Consider the following 23,824-nt stretch of genomic DNA (forward strand, 5'->3'; position numbering starts at 1 on the left):
CCCTCAAAATATATTGAAGATTTTTGCTATTCACTATGACGGACACTAGCACCATTTTGAACCCTTAGATGGGAGGCTGCATTCACGCAAGGGTTGATTTTTAAAGCTATTAATTTCACTCTTTCCCCATGATTCCTCTGTGTTACTGCCAATAACGGAGGTTCGACGTTAAACACAGCACTGCAGGAAAATATATAATAAAATGTGATTCAATACTTCCTGTTCCAGAACAGTGAAACGACAATTCCGACAAACGCAACCCGGATCTTGGCAAGGATTCCGGGGAAATACCAGGATCTCAATTCTCAATTCACAGGAGGCACGTTCCAGGTAGAATTACAGTACACGGCGTTCAACTCCAAATTCATGGGCGCGTTAGTCCAACTGGACTTCCCGGTTCATGTAGCGCTGTCACCGCCATCGTGACAGCGACGGGGAGCCCGAAAATGGTTGATTAGTTGGCGGGCAGAAGGACAGCAGCTACTGTATTTCACTAATCAAGTAGTCGAGCAAATACCCTCTTGTTCCAGCTGTTCTGTCACATTTGACAGTAAATCTAATATTTCAAGATTTTGACACTTGACACAGTGGATTGTGATGTTGGGACAATTGTCACCATTTTCGGACCAAACAATCCCTCATTCGATATTGAAAAGAATTTGTTTAGTGTGCAGTCACGTGAATAGTTTTTATACCCAATATCCGTACTGAACTCCAGGCAAAACACATTCCTGGATTTTTCTTTGAGTCTCTGCAAGCCTGAACCTGCTTCAACCGCCTCGCCAGGAGCTCTCCCAACACAAGGAAAAAAAACACATGTGCACACAAACATACAGGGTTGTGGGGGGGGGATAAGACTTGCAAACAGTTAGTGCTACAATCATCCAGGGTTTAAGAGATTAAGGTTACCGCCAAAAGCCTCGACAGAACAAGAGTTCGCCCTCTAATGGAGCTCTAAGCTTCTCCGCTCGTTTTTCGAATTTGCATTTACAATAAACGCAACCCTATTCATGGCGGCGGATGCCACCTGCGTTGTCCTATGAAAGCCGTGCAGTTCTGGTTGTGCAGAGCGCACGCACACACACACACACACACGGCAGCACATGACCTGTCTGTCAAACCCCAGGCACATATGGCTCCGAGAACATCCCCCGCCGGCGACCTTTATTTACCGCCACCCACGCACACACACACACACACACACACACACACACACACTCTCTCTCACATCTCTCGCTTTCATCTTTTTTTCCCTCCGTCTTTATCCTTGATCCGTTTCATGCTTATCGCCACCTCTCGCTCTGTCCATCATCTCTCAAATAGCGGAAGACAACATGTCACGGGAGCATCTTTTGAAAAGGTCTCTGTGTCCATGTGAATGCGAGGCAATTAGTATCATCCATTCACCGATCCCGTCTCCTTAACAGTGTGCCATGGGTTCATTTGTGTCCCGGTCCTCGTGAGAGTGCAACAGAACTACAACAGAACCCCCCCCCCCGTGCACTCCGTAAGGGAAGCAGTACGGGTTGGTAATTACATGCAGCATTTTCATTCATGCAACATACAATTCTTAGTTCTCAGGTTCCTCCAACAATGCTCAAACAATATGTATCAAAAGAAAATCACACAAGTAAAAGAGAATTGAAGACACAGAATAGTTCAAATATAGGAATATAATATAATCCAATTAAATACGACAGCAATACTGTGGTAGGCAGGTGCAGCAAGAGAAACAGCAGACGTCCTCACCAAGCAAGATTAAATTGCGTCTTTTTTCCTTTATTTTGATAGCTGACGATATAAAAACGCAGACAGGAAATGTGGGGACAAAGCGGAGGAATGGCCAGGGACACTGCAGTTAAAGGTATGCCGCAGGTATCTTAAACACTAGGCCACCACTGCAGTTGGTAAATAATAAATGATGTCACTTATATAGCACCTTTCAACCTTCACGGTTCCCAAAGCGCTTTACAGCTAAGTCTCATTCACCCATTCACTCACACATTCACACACCAATGGCGACCGAGCTGCCATGCAAGGTGCTGGTCTCCATCGGGAGCAACTTAGGGTTCAGTGTCTTGCTCAAGGACACTTCGACATGACGGGGGCAGCCGGGGATTGAACACCCAACCCGCTCTAACCAGCTTTACCTCCCATGCGACAGTGCTAACTACTGCGCCACCATGCCGCCCCAGTTGTAACTGCACTTGCAACATGACTCATGTCACCTTTGTGCAAAGACATTAGTTTAATCACGTGTACAGTACGATAATCCAGCTGATGGAGCTTTTGAGAACTTAAAATAAATCATAATTGGCATCGTCTTGCCTGTAAATACCTAAAACATTGACCATATGATTTTATATATGATAACATATACGTTATATTTGTACAGAAGTTACGACTATGACCTACAAGTTCCAGAGTTCCTGATCTGCAGAGTAGCTGAGCCGAACTGTGGCCAAAAAGCCCCTCATTGGAATCCTCCCCCGCCCCCACATCCTCTGACCCACCAAACGATGGAAACTCCCGTCGTCAAAAGGAGCATTACGTGCATTCCAGCAAAAAACCTCTCGGAAACACTGGCGATTTTGTTTTCCAAACGCGACGTTCCAATCTCTTTTCAGCACTGTCCAGAGACATTTTCCAAGACCACCATTTATGGGTTCACCAGCACAGAAAACCCCAAAAACCCCAGAAGAGCTCAACATTTACTACACAAAAGAAATATTCTCAAATCTCATCCAGGATCATGGCCGTGCAGACATACAGTAGCTAGGAGTGAGGGACTGGGGACCGTGTAGAAACATTCTTGGCCAAAAGAAGCTGGTCGACAAGCACACTCTGAGCCAAACGGACTCCCCGTCCCCGATTTTACTGAACGCCGAAAGGGGCTGAGGGGAACCGCAGAGCCAGGTGGTAATGATTCTCTGTGGGTTTGCCATTTGACCCACTGTCGGTATACGGCGAATTAAGCGCTTGCACTTGCGTCGAACACGCTCCTGCAGATCTACTAAACGATGGGGTTTGTGGACCACAGCCTGGTTAATTATTCACATTCGATGATGGTCGCGGTGCCGTCATGATCATCTGTTCCGTTTCAGAATGCCGTGATTGCAAATGAAACTGACGATTCCAGGAAACACCTTCCGACATCTTCTTGGACAAGTCCCATGTTAGATTGCCAAATAAAAACATGTTGGTTGCGCAGAAGCCCAACCTCACAGTTTATGTGTGTCTGCTTTTTCCTTTCTTTTTCCCCCCGCAGAGTCCCTGAAACTTAGGCGGCATTCAGTCCTCCCTTTCATTTTGAATGAGGGTAGTGCGTTTAGGCTGCAGCGATTTGGACCGCAGGGGGTTCCGGGGGACAAAAAAAGCAAAACGCAGCGATGTTTCTGCAAAAAGTCGAGACGGATTCAACTTTTGGAGAAGCGCAACCCGACGTCACACACTGCGGTGGCCAATCACATAGGCCGCCGATCAGACCGAAAGACGAGAAGACGAACCTTGTTCATAGGATAAGGCCCGGGGTCAGGGGTTAAAGTTCTTGTTCTTCTTCTCTTTTGTTGTTTCTTTGCTTTTAAAGTCCATTACCGCCACCTTCTGGATTGGGGGCTAACGCTCACAACATACAAACACAAATGGGCCACGTAGTGTCACTCCCAAATACCCCTGCGCTAATCGCCGCAACTGCCATATTTGGTCTGAATGCAGCCTTCGGCTACTTAGCCTTTAAAAGGGAAGTTTATGTAGTGGAAACTGTATGTAGTGATTGGGGGGGGGGGTTCCTTAATGCAGATGGATGCAACACTGGCAGGAGTTATAGCTGTTCGTTAAATATTCAGGCCTAGAACTTTGACAAATGGAGGCTTGAGGGCAGCGGCAGGTTCAGGGCGCCAGCCTGAAGCTCTTACCGCAAGACGAGCATCATCAGCTGGGTATGACCTGCCACAGATTTCCACCGTCTCCACCATCAGCTCCGGAGGTTGTGCTTCAGGCTTGAGTCACCGACAGCCGGGAAACCGTTTGTTTAATGAGTCAACCTCTTGGCTTGTACTCTCTGCTGCACAGAATGGGGCCTCTGTTATACACTTCCATTAAGCTTACCTGCTCTGAAACTGTCCAGGGCTTTCAAGTCATTACTGAGTATTTAAAAGACACAAGCGGTGTATATTATAAGATTTTCTTACATGGTGCAGAGAAATCATCTGTAGGGATTTTGGGGGCTTTGAAATGAACCTTTGCGATGTTTGCACTCCAAATTTAGGCTTTCGAAAGAGGCCTGCGGCGTCGAGAGATGAACTTATGTCACCGCCCCCCCTCCGAGTGTGTTCATGCGGGACGCAGGCTGCAGAGCACACACGCACGGCAGGAAACGCGGCCGGGCGCCAAACTTACATTAGAGCGGCACTCTAATCTGATTCAGTCTATGGGATTAAAGGGGAAAGTGATCACACTATGAGCTAAAGCATGTATGTGTGAAGGAAAATCCTGGACGTTTCTTTTGTTGTTTCTGTAATTGCGGGCATGAAAAAATGATGAGTCAGGAACATATGCGCAGGGAGGTCGTGGGACCATGCTGTTGTGTTTACCCAGCGTGCACTCCGAGCTCAGCGGAACCTCAAGGTTTATGTTTATCCTGGCACCACTATTCAGCTGAAATCCTATCCCTTAGGTGGGAAAAAAAAAATATAGCTGGGACCTGGCCAAAGTAGTGATGATGCCATCCATCTTGGCCTCTACAGGGCTTCAGCTTTTCCATTTATTTGTAGAGGACCTTTAGTGATGGCACGGAGTTTGAAATGTGATCTAAACGCTCGCCGAGAGGACTACCACTTCCTCCTTCCGAACTCCCAGCTGTCATTTGTCCAGAACCACTCTCGCCCTGGAGGGCTTTTTGACAGATGTATGACTGAGAGCGGAAACAAAGGCAGGAGCGGACATAATCCAGAGTGGTTGAGAGGGTGGAGGAGGTGTGTGTTTGTGTGTGTGAGTCTCTGGCTGCAATGCAGTGACGGCAGCACGAGACTGGGATTATAAACCCTGGATTACACGCGAGCACACACACAAAAAAACCAAAACACAAATCCACCGTTGGATTTGGCTCTCCGGTCCCGCTTTCACTCAATTTGCCCTGAAACATCCCGCGTACAGAGGCTCAACGTGTCGTCACATCATAGTTTGTCAACTCAAAAAGAATACATCATAAAATCAATCAATAAATCACAATATCCATCAAACGTTCTCGAAATACTTTAATTCTGTCAACCCTATCGAACACTGAACCATGCAGTGCAACTTTGTGGGACTCTGCAAAAGCATTAACGTAAACGCATATACACAACAACAGTTGTCCATCAACTTAGCTTGGCACTACTGTAACATTGTATGACTCACAATGGACAGATTTGAACTAACAGCTATTGTCATTATTGGGATAGGCTGCAAATGAACCCGTAGACCGGCAAATGAACCCGTAGACCGGCAAGCGTAACTGGTCGAAAGTATTTGCGCTGGTTAACCGATTAGTGGCTAACTGTTCACATCCCTAGTTTTTAACTTCAAATAGCCATATAACCCATAAACCGGCATGCGTAAACGGTCAAATATGTTTGCACGTAAACTTAAAAACTAGGGATGTCAACAATTAACCATTAATCGGTTAACCGTTGACATCCCTACTTTTAACTTCAGGCTTAGCAAAAGTTAGCGGAGTGTGTATGCAAGCATATTAACCCACAGACCGGCATGCGCAACCTGTCAAAAATATTTGCGCTGGTTAACCGATTAACAGTTAACGGTTGACATCCCTAGTTCGATCATTACATTTAGCACCCAGTTTAATGTTAGCATAGAAACCTTTGCTTTGCTGGGCAAGGTGTGGCTGTGCTGCCTTTGTTTGACCTCCGCTTGCAGCTAATCAAACAGAGGTATGAAGGCAGAGTGCTGTGCTGCGTTCCCATTGCCCTCCAAAACAATGACGGTAGTTTGATTTCAAGATCTCAGCAATAAAGCCAGAGAGTACAATGTTAAAACTGATAGGAAGGAAGGTCAAAATTATGAAACTAAAACTCAGGTTATAAGAAACAACAACTTCCTTTTAACATATTGTTTGATCAAAGAACCTGCCCAACTACCTGCTCATACAGCTAAGCTGTTCATTTCTCCATATTCAAGCTGCAGAATCGAGTGACGAGTATATGTTCTAATGGACTTGTTCAGTTCACTGCGGCCTGAAAAGTACCTTCTTTTGTCTCATTTGTTTAACAGGGTGTCACCTGTGGCACCAATTTGCATTTGATGAGCAGCAACTCGGATAAATGAGACCATCAAAGCCGTGAAACAAACGCTCCGACACACGGAAACTGTCACGATCCTGCACACACAAACACGACACACAAAAAGAACATGCATGTTTTTCCTCTCCTGTAGCTCACTGAGTCAATTTATAGAACTGAGTCACCCTGAAGTGGAGGCGTCTAATCTCGACAGTGGTGTCGCACAACCTCAATTATCTTTCCCTGCAGCTGCCGTGATCATTTGCAGACTCAAATCTAAAAAAAAAAAAAAAATAAGGAAAAGAAACTTCCTGCGTTTCATATGAGAACACGACCAGCGACTTTGGGTATATTTTTGACCTTTGTCGTTTCGTTTACTGTAAATTGATTGGCAATAACTCTGCTGCGTAAAGCTTATATAAAAAGCAGAGGCCATAGCAAAAGCATCACACCACCGCTACTGCCTAAAGCATTGTAGCTGTGTTTGTAGTGGAGACATTACTTCACAGCTTTGTTCAGTGTTCCTGCATCTTCCTCCTTGTGTAGGTTTAGGGTTTTTGTTTTAACCACCACGACTACCTAAATAAGCCACTGGCCAATTGGTTTAGGGTCAGGCGGGAGACAGGACTCAGGACCCGAATTACCTGGGGATGCAGACACAACACACAGGGTCAAAGCAAGCGAGGGAGCTCCAAGAAAGTGCCAAACATCACCCGACTGACCTGGCTTGGTAAACAGAAATCAGATTTGGAACCACTCCGAGTCACATTCATGCGGATGACATGCCGTTCTTTGTGGCAACAAGAAACGGGACTAAAGGAGAGCCAAACTTGTTGAGCACGTCATTTAAAATATCAGCCGTGATCGGAAGTCCCTGCCCTTATTCAAGTCCTGGTAGCTGACCGCCTCGATCCGCTTTCTCTAGCCTGATAGACTGAACAGTCTTTCAGCTTGACCTCATGTTCATGTTAGACCATTTCAGTTTGATTGGGGATTTTGTTTTGTTTTGCCCTAACTTATCAGTAGTGACATATCCATCCCGCATCGTTTCCAGGTAAAGTCGTGATTGGTAGGAGCAAAGGTGACTTTTTTAGGTCCAACATCAGTGATCAGGTGGAGCCCCCCCCCCCCATTTGGTTTTCAGTACTAAACATAGTTGAGTTGGAGTAGATAATAAACACTGGACACTTTTATGAAATTCAGACTGTAGCCTTCAGGGGAAGAAGAGCCATTTCACAGAGTAAAATACAATTTTCACCAAGTGTCTGGTTTGAGCAGAGGTCTCTTACCACCTGTGTTAAACTACTTCCCGGGAGAAAACACTGATATATTTGCACTTGTGTTCTGGGTACCTGTTCCAGTTTTTCACCGTGCGCTACCACAGTAAATGCCAGAGGAATCCCTGACTTTCAGTGGCATAAGCCTGTCATCTCTGGGCCTAGTTCAGCACCACTGAGCAAAGTGACCATCTGTTCGGGGAGATTTCCCCTGGTCTCCAAGCACAGCCAGCCACAATATTTATGACTGAAATATAAAAAAAAAGGAAGCCAGAACTGTTCTGGAGCCAGCACTTAACAAAAAGCTGGAAGCAAACATCATCGGTGCGGCCAAAAGAGAAAAGAGAGAACTAAGGAAGGGACGAAAGAGGGATTAGCTTTGTTTTAAACCACGCCACATTCAGCATGAAATGTAACGAGTTGTGAGTGACGGCGCTGGAACATCAAGTCAATGGCTCAAATGTAGATGGAATCGGTCAATACTCCAGAGTTCTTGACCGGGTCTTGCAGAAACACCGAACAAGCCAGGGCGGGGTGTTCTACACTTGCGGTATGAAGTGTTGACCGTGTGTGTTATCAGAACGCCAGCTCTAACGCGAGGTTCACGGCACGCCACGTACCCTCCAGAGTGCCCCCCCGTTCCCGCAGCAACGCGTTCACCTTGCGAGAGCGAAAGAGAAGGATGAAGATCACCTTCATTCTCGTGCTGTCGGCCCTTAAAATGTTACAAATGTGTCAAAAACTGCACATCCGTGAACGTTTCACAGCAATCCATCAGATACTTTGATTCATTTCGTTTATTTACCACCATCCCTACAACCACGTGTGGTTAGAACAGGTTAAAACGCGCGTATTGTTTGGGATATTTGCTGGACCAGACATACACTCCTTCATACTGCGTCCCTGCTTTACAGCACAATCAGTAGAACTTTACTTCCATTATCTCTCGCCCACACACCGATCATTTCTTCCTGGCTGACATCACTGCTTCCTCTCTACGAGGCCGAAATGCTCTGCAATTTCACACTCTAACCTTCTCTTTCACTCACTCCATGTTTCCTCACCCTCTGTCTGCCCCTTTAACCCCTTTGGTATATTGCTGTCAAGAAAAGCCTTGCGCACACACACACACACACACACAAAAAACAAACACATCATTAACCTCCATTGACCATTTCGATTCTTTTTACTTCTTAATTCCTCTTTCCCTCTCTCCTCATTGTGCTTCTATCTCTACTTTCACATTCACTCTTTTCAAACAGAAGATGTGTCGATCGAAGCGGGGCCATCTGAGAGCCGAGGATGTCTTTGTTTTCCGCCGAAAGCCAACAGAGACAGATTTTGTCCCCTTTCTGGTTGGATCACAGACTTCATTAGGAGGACATCCCGTCCACCAGGATCTCCTTGTCTACATTAGATTTCCATTTTCGAATTATGGTTGTCCAAAGCATTCAACCATTCATCAACCTGTTCCGTTGTCTTCCTCCTCCTCTCTTAAAACATTTGAATTATACATTGACCATGGCATATCTCGATATTTTTAGGTCATGCCGCGATATACGATATATATCTCGATATTTTTAGGCTATGCCACAACATATTATATTTTCCCACTTTCTCCAAAATAGTAGGCTGAGAGGCAGGTCTTGGCTTTTTAATTCCCTGTTTGATATTGTATTTGATTATGTTTCAGTATGAAGCCTGCTTGTTTTCTGATCTGCTCCTGTTAAAGTTACTGCATTATGCTGTTAATACTAACTTTTTAAACGTATTATTTTAATCATTTCTAAAAAAGGGGATCAAATATTTTATTTATATATAAATAAGTAAATACTTATAATGATTTAATAGCTTGTTGCATTGGCTTTAGCAGTATTAACTGAAAACAAACAGTGACGAGGCCACTCCAAAAACACTTTTATTATCCATTATTTTATTCCATAGACTGTATATAAAGATGGACGAAATGACCGCTCCCCAAAAGTGAAGCCAAAACATCTTGATCGCATCGCCCCCCCACCCCCCCGGTGGCCGGGGGCAGTATAGGTCATAAGCCCCGCCGTCCCCATTTTAGTCACGTCAAAGTAGCACACGTCAAATACATTTTTCCCAAAGCTGGTTTCTGTCATTTTCATTTATCCGGGGTATTTGAGGGGCTGAAAAGGCGATAAATCAAGAAACCAACCTGGTAAGATCACCAATAATGACGCGCTTTGTTTGATCGCGTGTTAGCCTACGTCACAGCAGATTGCATAGATTAGATAGATAGATTTGTGGCACCACTGCCGTCAGTAGCAAGCGTTTTGTGGTATATTTTTGCAGAGGATAGCGGTTTGTTTCATATCCGCCCCCCCCAGAGACGGAACAACCTCCATACGATCGACCCGCTGTTGTCTTAGTCTGGAGCTGAAAGTTAACGAGGGTCAGGATGACGATGGTTAATTAGTTTGGGGAGTCTCACTATGTTGGAGAGGGAGAGCGAGGACTCCTGCATGTAAACGCCGCCTGCTTTTAATGCAGTAATAAATGGCCATGTCGCCCATTAATTGATACTCCAATATATCGGATATATATCGGCCAGCTCTATTGTCGACTAGATCATTCTGAGAAATACACATTATGAGGGTCACTTGAATGGGGAGGACATAAAAAAAGAAAAAAAGTATTAAACTTAAGGATGGTGATACTCCACACGTGGGAGTATCTGCAAGGACCTGTCCGTTCTTTTAGAAATATAGTTCATACATACCCGTGGGGGGGGGTATGGGGGCTGATTTTCATTCAGTCCAAGTAGACATGGACGTTAGTCATCCTGCTGGTTTTATCCAACCAACAGTTCAGAGGAAACCATCAAATATTCACACTTGAGAAGCTGGAACCATGGATTTTGGTATTTCAGACTGGTATTTTTGCTTGAATTGGTTCAGCTTTAAATGGATTATTCCTTTAGATATAGAGCAAAGATAATGAAGAAAGTCACTTGATACGGCTGCTTTACTTTAATCAAACATTTATTCAAAAAGCTGAGATCTGATCTTTAATTTAGTCATCTTTGATGAAGGATCATGGTGGCTTATAAATACTGGAAAACAAATGAACAGCTCAATGACACAAACGTACGGATCTTCTCCCCCATGCTGACATAAATAAATACAACTAGATATAAAACAGCTGAGTAATGGCTGCAGTATGAAAGCGTGGAGGGAGGTCTGCCCTGATGCGCCATCTAAGCCTCTTTCCTCTCTCGCTGTAGCTGCCCCTTAAAAACATGACTCAAATCAGCTTTAGTGAATGATGCAATCCCTGATTTCATCCGCTGAGCATGAGAGAGAAAACATATTGGAGGGAGGGAAGGCGCAGAAGGGGAGAGAGAGAGAGAGACAAAACAAGATTTTTTTTCCTTAAATTTTTGCCAAGAGTGTCCTTGGCCTTTCGCGCTGCTTCTGGCAGCTTTTCACCTCCGCTGGTGTACAATATGTGTGGGCTGTCCGAGCATCAGGGAGGCTGTATTATTTGCGCAGTCCAGATAGTGTCCCTCTGAGACATGAGGCAACTTCAGCAAACTGCGTTAATGATGTAGTCCCCATTAATTACTACAGGAGAAACCCCATGGCCCCATGGGTTATCATTAAAAGCTCTGTGGGCATTATTAACGATGCCGTCTCAAGATGTTTAACACTGTGGCATGGTGGCGCAGTGGTTGGCATTGTCGAACTGGGGGTAGCGCAGGGGGGAGCATGTGTTGGGGGTGATCTGATCAACATTTCAAACTGATCCGCTGTCAAAAAAAAATAAACCGTGGCCTTGTTTTGTAGATGCATTTCAGACGAACGATAGCTCGCTAAAATTTGAACTTTGTATTCAGTGCACGTTCGTGCTCCTCTGTGTTCATTTCTTTTCACCTCTACTACCTGTTTTTTTTTTTGTATTTCAAGGGTGAAGGAGGAACCATTTGTGGACTGGAGCAGGATTACATGAATACATTACACAAATCAGGGAGGGTGTTTTTTTTTTGGGGGGGGGGGGGGTCCATGTGAGGAGTGCTGGGACCAAATCTCCCACAAGTCATCGACACATTCACACAATCCTCCTCTGTGATAAATGCATGCAGAGATCCAAAAGTTCAGAGGTCAGTGCCAATGAAGAATAAATCACATCCCTCTTCCGTTCACAAGAAGTGCAGAGGACAGAGATAAGAAAGGGACAGAGAGTGAGGGATCAGAATCAGAAATACTTTATTGATCCCCGGGGGGAGGGGGGGGGGGATTATACAAGGAAAGGGTTGCATTTCCAGAGCTTCAGAGGGGCAGAGGGACTGACCCGAGAGTGGTTTATTAAGGAGAGCTCCGCTGGAAGATGCTGTCTCTGGGTTGGAGCGCCCAGTCTGTCTGACAGACAAAGAAGCCCTAATTAAAAGCAGGCGGCCTGTCCCTCAAGTGGCTGCCCTACTTGGCTAAATGAGGATTTAGAATAAAGCCCAGAGGGAATACTCCACTTTATCCCTGTGCTTCAAAGAGACGGGAAGAGGCGGCACCTGAGAGGGTGACTCCGATGAAAGACAAGTTGGGAGGGGGCCTCAGGCTTACCTACTGTAGCTATGACAAATGATACGAAAAGGCAGACAGACTAAGCAGTAGAACCACCAACATCGTAATACATATACTCTCTGCCATGAACGAGGTCCTGCGATACTTGATCCCCTTCATTTGGGGGCACTGACCCTTCCCAACAAGAAGAGAGCAATCCACTAGTTTCTGGCAGAGTACCGTGGCCGAAGATGTGGAGGTGTTGACCCTCAACATTCACGCACTGACGGAGCCAGCAGAACCACATCATCTGCAAAAGCAGAGATCCGGTCCTGAGGCCACCGTACCACAGACATCCAGAAGAAACTTGCGATAGAACCACTTCACAGTCACATCAAAAAAGATCCAGCTGAGGTGGTTCAGGCCTCTTTGACATGTCCCTGTGGATGTATTCTGGGCATGTCCTACTGGGATGTGTCCTGGGCAGACTCTGAACATACTGAAGGGAACTCCTTGGGATCCTCAAGGAAGACCTGGAGGCACAGCTTCACTACCTTGCTTGTCCTGCTGCCACCACAACCTAAACCCAGACGGAAAATGGTTGGATGGACATAAAATTATAGATAACAATCTTGGTTGCAAAACTACTTTCAGCATTTACTCAACTCCCCCATCTTCCTACTGGGGGGACAACATCAAGGGTTTTGCTTTATTTCAGTCATGTATTTTCCGGGTAAAAAGGGATTCTCTCGAAGTTTCAGCCCCCCTTTGCCAATTATATTATTATTGTTGTTTCATGGCAGGCAGGCTAACTATGAAATGATGGAAAAACTAAGTGGCGAGCATTGTGTGGACCAGTGGTTCCCAACCGTTTTCTCACAGGGGACCCCTATTTTACCATTGTACATACACTGACGACCCCCAGCGGGGACCTGCTGTTGTAGACTGGCAATCTACAAGGAGTTGATGACAAATCTTGAAAAAAAATGGAAAGCAACACCAGCAACTCTATATATACTTATATATATACTCTCAATATACTTCACACATGCGTGCCATTTTTTCAGTTCTAAAATATCAGCCTTCAATCATCTACTTGCCCTCTTTTTTTTTTTGGGCCTTTTCTTCTTCCAGGTTGATTCATCAAACAAAACAAAAACGGCACACTAATCCACAGAAATCCATCCACTGTTATTATTCCACGGCGAGAAGAGACAATGCGGCTTATCGGTATTGATGAGGCGCCTCCTGTGGGGCGTTTGATTGAGTGGCTGATAGTAGACACCCACCATCATCATCATCATCATCCAGCAGTCAATACCTGCCATCTACTGCCCGCCAACTGAGCATTGAAGAAAAAAAAACACTTTATTTATCTTATCATACATATTTCATGCTGTTGATTTTCCCTGACTTCTTGTCCCCTAAACACACCCTGGAGAAAGGATCTCCCGCGGACGGCCGCAAGAGGGCGCCATTTGCACGATCCTGTTCGAGTCGATCTAAAATGAAAACCATGATGGCTGGAGCATTCATTCCTTTTGCAGCAGAAAAGCTAAGGCTTCCGTCTTGAGCGTCATCACGTCGTGCGCTGGTTTCATTTGTTTTTTCTACATTTAGAAATCTCTTGGATCAATATGCTTTGTGTGTTCATTTTGCAAAATTTGATGGAGAAAAATAAAAATGTCCAATTGTAATATTTTCTTCAGTTATGACACAATTTCAATACTTTTATTATTGTTATGGTACATTGACTTATATTATCTTTTAGCATAGGGTTGTACACATTTTAGGGATATGAAGCACTTGAAGGTGCTCCAAAGAAATTGCATCACAATAAGCTAAAATTCCAGCAGAACGTTTGTATTGCAGAGTTCAAAGGATTAATGACCATTTAGGAACCAATGAGGCTGGACAGACAAATCCTCTCTTGCCCAGTTGACTGATGGGGAAGTTGGGCAGACAAGAGATGAGAACACCTTTTTGCCAAGAACTGGGGAGTCCTCCGCTCCCGCTGGCAGTTGCTCTATAAACACGGCAGCCTGATTTGATTTCTGGTTTTTCATGCTCCCTCGCGTAATTTCTAATGAGATATTTTTAGCCTGCCGCGAGCAGCTGTGCATCCGCCACAAGAGGAGGCAGTCTGGGGTGAATTATATACAAGTATACAAAACACATACACACTTGGAGGCAGAGGGGTAGAAAATCCTATTTGTAGACATTGTAATGGAATGGAGTTGTGCTCGATGGATTATACTAAACGTATTCCAAACTGAAGGAGCAAGAGCAAATGGCGAGAACTGGTTTTACATCTATATTTCAGCTTTTAGACAAAACACATTCTTCAGTTCCTATGTAAACAACTGCTTGAATAAAACAAATGGGGTTTTTTTTGTTGTTTTTTTTAAAGCTGAAACAATGAGTTGATTAATTGAATATCTGATCGACAAACAATTAGCATTCTGATAAATGTTTTAATTTTTATTTTTTTAGCAAAAAACGCCAAATTATTTCGCTGGCTCCAACTTCCCAAAAGCAAACTTTTCTTGGTATTCTTCTTTGATGGTAAATTCAATATCTTTGGGTTTTGGATGGTTGGCCAGATAACACAAACTGTTGTCCGTCTGTCCATCAGTTCATCGAGGAAAGAATCAACGGAATGGTCAATAATGAGAACAATCGCTGGGTGCAACTCTAGTTAGGAGGCTAATCACTTAATCTCATTAGCATTCGGAACAAGCCCTCGCATTTCTCATCGACCCGGGCGTGTTTCCGATTGATTTTTTCAATAAAATGTCTCCTTTTGTTTGACCAGCAGGCCAAAACTGAGATTTTCAACGTCGATGATACAAAACTGACAAAAGTAAAAACAGACGGAATCAGAGAACGTTGAGTGAATGAATGATTTAAAAACTATTAATCAAACTTGATTTGCCGTCTAACTGACTACTGATAACTGTCATGCACTTTCCAGATTAAATGAATCGTTTTTGGGAAATACGCTCGTACGTTGTTTTTTTTTAAGCCGAGCGTTGCATATTTACTGTCCAGCCAGCGGCCCATTAGCTTAGCTTAGCTTAGCTTAGCATGAAGACCAGAAACGGGCAGACCCTGACTATGTCCAAAAGGTAACACAACCTGCCCAGCAACGCCTCTTCTTCTGTGCAAAAACTGAAACGTGAAAATGACACTTTCTGGTTTTAACAGACTCTCAAGTCTCCGCTGGTTGCCTGGCGACCTAACAGTGGTGAAAGCGGCTTGCAGGTAGATCTGTGCGGTAAAACCTATGGCCTCAGTGTGGCTCGCTTCGCTTTCAAAGACTAGAGACTGAGAGCAGTCTTCTCAGCAGACTCTTGGCAGGAAAGTCAATACAAAAAGGAATTTCCCCAAAATGTGTAACTACTACTTTAACAGTATCTCGCTGCCTGCCGCACACAGAGACGTCCTCTTGTCCAACATTTGAAAGAGCCAATAGATGCTCAGACACATGTACGACTTCAGATCATTTAAAAAAAAAAAAAGAAAAAAAAAAGGGTAAAGGCTGAGACAAAAATCGGGTGCGTTCCAAGGTGGGATTTCTAATGGATGAATGAACGACGCTAAAAAAAGGGCGTGAAATATTAAGCGCATCAGCTTACAGCGTTTGACGGAAGCAGTTAGGGGTCAGAGGACACACTCGGCATGAGAGACTACTCAGAGTTTCTGAGTCATCGCTTCTGCTTGTGACTACGGGGCTGTGTGAACAGCTCGCTGGTCACCCGAGTCATAGGCCATCTGGGTCAGCCAGGACCCCGAGGGATGAGCTGCGGATAACAAATCACAAGACGCCCGGCAATACCATTTAGACTGTACACGCGGCACGCGCTGCTGATGCTGCTGCTTTGTGTCATGTCTCTTTTACTTTCCTTTATAAACACACACACACACACACACACACACACACAATATATCTCCCTGGACCCATCATCTCTTTCATGTCTGGTCTTAGCGGGGAGCTGTGTAAATGGTGTGTTGAGCCCCTGACATTAGCTGCTAAGCCAACCGCTGGCACTGTACACACACACACACACACACACCGATCAGCGGTGTGTGCTCTGATGGAGCGTGTGTGTGTCAGGAAGGATTTAGGTACCGATATAAACAACAGGGTTGAGGGGTTGGGTCATCCCTTCTGTTGTTCTGGCTGACATAAAAAGCAGTTGGCTCCAAGCATGTTAAGCTACAGTTTGTGTGTGTGTGTGTGTGTGTGTGTGTGTGTGTGTGTGAAAGTGACTTACAGGGAACTTACAGGGCTCATTACCGTTAAATGAAGCGAGACAGATAAAAAAAAAATGACCCATTTCAAATTCGAGTAAATGACATTACTGTTCATTGTTGCAGCAAAATGTTTGTCTGAGCCGAGTGATTCATCACGCACTCGCACAAGTAACAGCACAGAGACTGTAATATACTCCAACGCCTATATTACCCCACGGACTATATTTAGCCCTCCATCGCTTTGTTTCCATGGGAATGGAGGAGTTCACCGTGAGCGGCTGGGGCCTGGGGTATTTTCCAGAAGCTGAAACGACAGAGAGGCTGGCTCCTGAGCCGTAGCTGGCTTTTCCAGTGCCTGGTGGGTTTGTCAAGTGATCATTTCCACTCCGCCGAGTCCAAGCATCACTAGGTCTGTGTTCAACCACTGCCCTAGTTTCCCCCCCCCCCTCCATGCAAGCATGAGCTGTCAGGAGAAGACAAGGCTTCAGCTCGGTACATCTGGATAATGTTTTAAAGTTACATGTTCTGTGCTTGTCCCAGCATTAGGGGGTTTTATTTTGAAGGAAGGCACTTAGGATACAAATTTGTAAAAAAGTTGGAACTTCAGGACCTTGTGATTCTGGAAACCTCTCGGTGCATCGGTGTAAAAACGCAATCTAAATTCGCAAGTTAGGATTTACATCGGGAAATATTTCATCAAAAAGTAAGAGCACTAGACCGGAGTTCTGGTTGGGTCTAAAACCGCAACCCGTACCTGGTCTGTATCCCTGTCTTTAAAAAGACCCTACTCAAATGAACCAGACCGATACGGCCACATTTGAGACCCCCCACTCAACGCTATATTTTTTGATTTATTTCATCCCTTAGGGATCATTAGCTCCTAATATTGTGAACTGTATCCAGCTCTTAACGCCCCTCTTTAAAAAAAAGACACGACCTTGTCTGAATTGGACCGGTACTGCCAAATATGAGACCTGAACCCAAGACCGGAAGCTATGTTTTTGCCGTTTGCCCCGCTAATGCAAAACATGGACTACTCGGTCTACGTTTGCGCAAACAAAAACGACCCAAACTTGCCCACAATCCTCTTGAGACCTGTTGGGTAGCAGAACTCCAACCAAGACAAAGAATCTGACCAAGCATTGCAGGCCAACATTCGATGCTCATTTCAGTCCGTAATGAACAAGTGCTGAAGTTTGATACCCGGTCCTGACAACACATAGGTGTTTGAAATGCTATTTCTATCCCCAAGACAAAAGCACAGCATCAGTTTTATCCACTGAGCCTCAGGCAGGAATAATATTTTTCACTTTGAGAAGTTCATGCGCTGTAAACGTCCCGATCTGTCCACAAGAGTCCGCTCGCAAGCGGCTCAAAACTTGCGACCACAAGAATACCACAAAGACGTTTAACAGAAGTAACACGGGGTGCACACAAGGCCACTTCAAGAAGAAGCAATGGCACTTCAAGCATGCAAACATTAACAAAACGGCACAGAAGCAACAACTGCTATTGAATACTGCTTGTTTCAACCGTCTTGATCTCGAGTCATGACATGTTTTACGCGGAGGATCCGATCGAAGTGGAGGCTGCGCCCTAAGGAGTCCCACCAATGCAGCTCTCAATCCAAGCTGTGTCCTAGCTACATATCGACGGCCCACTTCCTGATTCCCCTGGGTGGAGGGGTGACCTTGCACTGTGCTTTTCAGGGTACTTCAAGTGATGGCACAAATACATTCTGTAAGATGGTTCAATAAGAATATTTCATAACAAAATGTGAAGATACAGATAAATGCAGACCCCACACTGTATATCCAGTATGTATTCTCTAAGGGAGTGCATCTCGGTTCAGTGCATATATAGATACATGGGACTACGATACGATTCAGGGACGATACATTTTAATACGGAACAATTCGGTGCGATACGATGCAGTTCTCAACATTTGTTCAATGTAGGCATTCATTTTCCATTCTAAATTAAAATAAGCCAATTCTACATTCAAATAGAAACTGCATATTTCATAAAAGACCAGCCCAAGTAGTTCAAGATGACACATTTCCTTAAAGAACACTCCAAAGACTAATCGAGTAGGTGTGTTTTGATGAAAAACTAAACAAAAAGGCATCTATGAGGACAGCTACGTATTATCTTGCTGTTTACTACAGCCGTTGTAACTAGTCGCCAGTTAACGGGGTCACTCGTTAAACCGAAAACACCCGCATAGGTTTCGCCACGCAGTCTTGCCAGGTGAGTGTTGAGATACGTCGTGCCACCGCGGTACTTCATCGCTGTTCTACAGACCTTACGAACGGCCAGACTTTGTATTTTATAAGAAGTCAGGAAAATTGGGCCAAACGTCTTCCAAACTTTAGATTTGATAGTGGACAGGTTTTGTTCTTTCCTCGCAAGCAACACTACGCCAACGTTACTCTCATGGCGCGAGAGTCTCGTGTCGACCTTTGACCTTTTTACAAGAGTGGAGACGCTGTGCAGAATTGGCATCAAAGCTTCAGTCAACCGATTTGTAACTTTAGAAATCGGGCCGTCGAACAGTTCACGGTGCGTTTGGATCGATCCAGGGGGTCCCCATATCGATGTAGTCGCATCTTTAACATTAACCTCCTAAGACCTGGCATCCACATGCGTGGACATCACATTTTGGGTTATACCATAACACTTAATTCTGCTTACATGAAAATTCAAAATTGTCCCCGTATGTGGAACTACATCATGTCAACAGATGATGCTTAGTTTTTATACTTATCAGGTCCCAATAAGCCCAAATAGCAAAGACAAATTAAGATAGAGCTTGGGTCTTAGGAGGTTAAAGCCGGATTCCGATTCATATCGGTGAATCGTTACACCCCCCTAGTATTCTCACTGTCAAAGCAGATGAACTGGCGCCGTGGATGCCCACAAAACAGACGAGGATGTTATCCTGACTGTGTGTACAGACTTCCGAGGTAAATTCTGTCCTGATATTGTACTTTAAAGTTCAGCTGTGGCACAGTCGGTATTCCTTGGAAGTGCGCTGCACCATAGAGCGCTTGCCTTTGGTGTGAGGCCAAGGTTTACAGCCACATAAAGCCTCTCTAATGGGATGGAGCTTCCTGTTTAGGATTTCTCATGCAGCAGCGGCAGCGTTGGCAGAGACTCCGGGGTTTCCCCCCCGCCCGCCCCCTCGCTGAACGTGACCTTCAGTTCAGCCTGCCTGCTTCAATAGCAGCCGGTCTGACAAGTTGACACAGGATGAGCCTTCAGTGCCACTGCTGTCATGCGAAAGGCTGTGATGGGTCGGTCAGCCCATGACCCACTTGTTTGCTTCATCACTGGACCCATCATCACACATCAAGAATTTAATAACGACAACTCAGGTTTATTACATATCTTTGACCATCATTTCGGAGAATACTGTAAATCACCACAGGGCTGTGGTACTCGAGTCCGGTCTCAGCCACAAGTAACTTTCCAGAAGAAACACTTCCCATCATGCACCAGACAATCAGACGTGGGTAATCATTTTATCATTGTCTGCCCCGAGGGTTTATGACCTGTGTTCTTGCACCTCAGCATTAAACTTGGTGATTACAAATGTTCGTTTTATTGCTAGGGACGATGGCCGCAACTATGAACATGAGATCCAGATTATATTAAAAACCGGGATTACTCTTTTAACAAGTACCTCTGTGAACATAGACATTAAAAAGTCCCACTGGATGAACTTGGATCTTGCTTCCTGAAAAGTTGGCAAGTTGTCACCTTGTGTGAACACCAGAGCAACACAGACACACACACACAGTCGTCTCCTTCAGGTGAGGGAGGCTCAGGCCTCGGCGACGGCACTCGGCCAAAGTAATCAGAGTATGGAATCAATCATGGACTCCCTTTCTATAAACATCTGCCCTCCCCTCCTCCATCGCTCACGTTCTCTCCTTCACCTCTGGAGCTGCGGCACCAATAATTAGACCCGGGAACGGCAAGCTTTCCCATTCAAGCTTCCAGCCGCTCCAGCATATGGGAGGACCGGCTGTGAATGAATGAATAGAGATATTGTTGTATCACTGCGCCATCCAGAAAGTAACATGGATTCTCTTCTTTTTTTTTTTTTACGTTTCTGTTTTTAGCGTGGTCTCTTTTTAAAAAAATAACACACCTTGTTTGTCTTCATGCAGCTGTTAATGCTGTGAGGAACCCCCCCCCCCCGCCCTCTCCCCCCAGGAGACGCTACATCTGCTGCTGCTCACCATCACTGTGTGTCTTATCAAGCCTATCTCCTTTTGTTTGTGTGTTTTGCGTGTTTGTGTTTGTGTGTGTGTGTGTGTGTGTGTGTGTGTGTGTGTGTGTGCGCTCTCCCATCAGCCCATTAGGGTCTTGCACGGCCCACGCTGCTAGAAAAGGTGGAGGAGGAGAGGGAAAAAAAAAAAAAAGAACCCATGCCTCCGCTTCCTGGACAGACGCTCCATTACAGAAGCAAGCACAAAAAAAAACAAAAAGGTCACCAGGAGGAGAGAACAAGAGGAGAGAGGAGTTTTTCCTCTGTTCTGTCGACGCGTTGCCTTCACTGAGTTTGCGTTTTAATGTGAAAGGCAGCGCTGTGAGTATTGTACAGCTCATCAGAAATCAGAGGCTGTGGTTGATCTGAAAGAATGAGTCACAAAATAAAAAATGTTGGTGCCACTTTGACGAGTTACAAAAAAAATAAATAAATAAAGATTTTAAAAGCTGGGGGAGGAGGGATGATAGCGGTTAGCGCTGCTGCCGCCACCTGAAACCTGACCACCTTCCTGCTACTACAGCCAGGAGGACGAGGAGGAGAAAGATGGCTAAGTGTGCAGCGTGACGATGGCCACGCCACAGACTGACAGGTACTCACCCCTGGCAGACAACTTCTTGGTATTGATTATTTTGGCGGCGTACTCCTGCCCTGTGGAGATCTTCATGCACCGTCTCACCACAGAGAAAGCGCCCCTGCGGAAGAGGGAGGGACAGAGTCACATCCTTGGATTACAAGAGGCATCCCATACATTTTATTACTGGATTGTTGTGCTTTCGTTGCACTGCATTCGTTTTAGTCACGTAAAAGCACTTTGTGACTTCTCTGCTGCTCTATACGCTTCGAAACTTAAGCCTCAGTGATTCGGTTCCAGCTCACGGGGGTGACTCGATCCAAAAGGAATCTCACCGTAGCGGTTTGCAGTCACCGTTCAGCGAGGGGCCGGCTCCCAATTTTGAAACTGTTCCCAAAACACTGTAACCGTAATCTTGCATGCAAAAGATGGACGGCGCGTCTCCACTTCCTTTCACAGCACAAAAATGAAGCCAAAGTCAAGTCGACGGAATAACGAATTTTAAAAAATCTAAACTTAATCAGGAAAACGAACACTTGAGCAAACACCAGCGTGATAAGAACTACCTAAAAGAAATGACAGAAACCATCTTTGGGGGGGGGGAGTTATTGGACGGGTACTTTGATTTTTTTTAATTTTTTTTTAGTTTGACCCATGTCCCATCCACTAACATTGAGGGGTGGGGGGGGCTGCCGTGTCGTCCATCTTAACATACAGTCTGCGATCGTGACTGATGAAGGTTGCCCCGCCCATAACAGGTGCAACACAGCTAATGCCCCACAGTCCTGAGGTCTAGATGTAGGTAGACCATGGGGCTGGGCGGGGGCTTTAACATCTCTCTGTGTTTTTTGGCTTTGACTGTGATATAAAAGAGCTCCCCATTTTGTACCATCGACGCATTCATTAACAAACAGTGCGTGAGATGAGGGATGTGTTTAAGGATCCCAACCAGTGTTTATTGCAGACTGTAAAGCTCTGAATCTCCAGGGTATACCTCTTCCGAAATACCTGCCAAGGGACAAGACTCAACTGGAATGCCATGAATCTAAAATGACTATGTACACAGGGTCCATTAAAAGAATCCCCCCCCCCCCCCCAGGGAGGGACAATTTCCAATAGACCCTCAGGTGGCCCCTGCAAGAAGAAGTCCTCTATTATCTATCATCTGTTAACACCCCAAACCTGCTTTTAGCGGCATTCCTGAAGACAGAGAGTGTGGAGCAACAGCCGATGTAATGGCTGGTATTTCAGTCAATGTGGCAAATGATTCACCATATCAGCACAGAGCACTCTGTCATTTCTTTGCCCAATATTGATCTTTGCTCTTCACTATAAAAAGTGAATGGGTTTGTTTTTTGTTTTTTTTTTACAAAAGGAGAGCCACACCTTCCAGCCTTCGTCTGTGTGTATGTAACGTTTAAGTGCATATTTAGCCGTTTTGCCAAAGCACACAGCAGGAGAAGCGAAAAAATGGCTGTGGATTTGAATGCGCTGCTGCGTCGGGTGAACCCCCAGGCACGCCACTGGGGAATTTTCAGCCCTTCTCGTGTTGCCAAAAGGGGGCGGAAACTTGTGCAAACGGGCCAAATTACCGGGGAAACACTTTCAGTTTCTTACACAGGCTACACACAGCGGGTTACCACCACAGTCCAGCTTGAGGTGGGGCTTCATTTCGCCACACCTGGCTGGGGCTGCGCGGGTGCCCTCCCTGTGACCTGCGCCGCAAGTGACACCAAATTCCATCCACATTTCTGCTTGTTTTCACTTGCCCGGCACGTCGCCGCGGAGGTCCGCGCTCGCCGGAGCATGAGTTACGATTAGTGACCAATTGTCGCGTTCCACTTTAATATTCGGCGCGCATTCCGAGGCGCTCAGCGGTGTTTCTTTTAAAAATTGCCAACTTTTTTCCGTCGGCGGTCCACGCATCAATATCAAAGCGTTCTTCCTTCAAATTGCCGCCCGCTAATGGGCGTTAACGAGCGGGGACAACCGACTCCAAAAAACAAAAAAAGTTGAGACAATCATGAGAGCAAAGGAAGTATTAGCCGTAAGACCTCCGGGTTAAATAAGGATGTTAACCCACTGTTTTTCACACTCGCGCCCTTCGTCGATAACCGAGGTACAGTTAAATCGAAAGGTTTTTGAACGGGAGCTGGTGCGACGCCCGCTAACCCAAAAACCTATCAAGGTAGACGCAGGTGGGCGGAGGTCAGCGTGAACACCGATAGTGAAAAAACACAGCGGCCGAGCTTCACTTTCGGTGAACATGTCGAATAATAATAATAATTTAAAAAAGAAAAGGGAGAGAACTCACTTCCCAAGCTCCTCGTACAGCTGGTACTCATCGGTGAACCTGGTGCAGGTCGTGGAAGCCATGTTCAGGTGTCGGGAAACGCTTTAATGCTCTCCACAAATCCTTCACTGTTGTGTCCCGAAGTGCCACTTGTCGCGGCGTCGGAGGAGAAAGAAGGAAAAACAAAAAAAAATCAAAGCAAAAACTTCAGATTTATTTAAAAATGCCCTCCTGGAAGTCTTTTTTTTAATTTATTTTTTTAACAACCGTACGGCGTCGCCCCTCCGGATCCTGCTCTGGAGACCCTGGAGTTGACAGGCACGTCGCGACCTGCTGTTGTGCT

At 45.4% G+C, this 23,824-nt stretch overlaps 1 protein-coding gene across 18 annotated transcripts in view; it reads right to left on the bottom strand.

Annotated features, from left to right (window-relative positions):
• The window catches only part of LOC139305706 (calcium/calmodulin-dependent protein kinase type II delta chain), a 79,727-nt gene extending 55,903 nt beyond the window's left edge, over nt 1-23,824 (bottom strand). For all 18 annotated transcript variants that reach the window (XM_070929646.1, XM_070929644.1, XM_070929639.1 and 15 more), the window contains exons 1-2: nt 23,503-23,824; nt 21,215-21,309 (exon numbers count right to left, since the gene is read on the bottom strand). In XM_070929646.1, coding sequence (XP_070785747.1) covers nt 21,215-21,309; nt 23,503-23,564 — 157 coding nt within the window. In that variant the 5' untranslated portion in view covers nt 23,565-23,824. The remainder of the gene's footprint in view (nt 1-21,214; nt 21,310-23,502) is intronic.

This window comes from Enoplosus armatus, chromosome 23 (assembly GCF_043641665.1).
Source record: "Enoplosus armatus isolate fEnoArm2 chromosome 23, fEnoArm2.hap1, whole genome shotgun sequence".
Taxonomy (NCBI): domain Eukaryota; kingdom Metazoa; phylum Chordata; class Actinopteri; order Centrarchiformes; family Enoplosidae; genus Enoplosus; species Enoplosus armatus.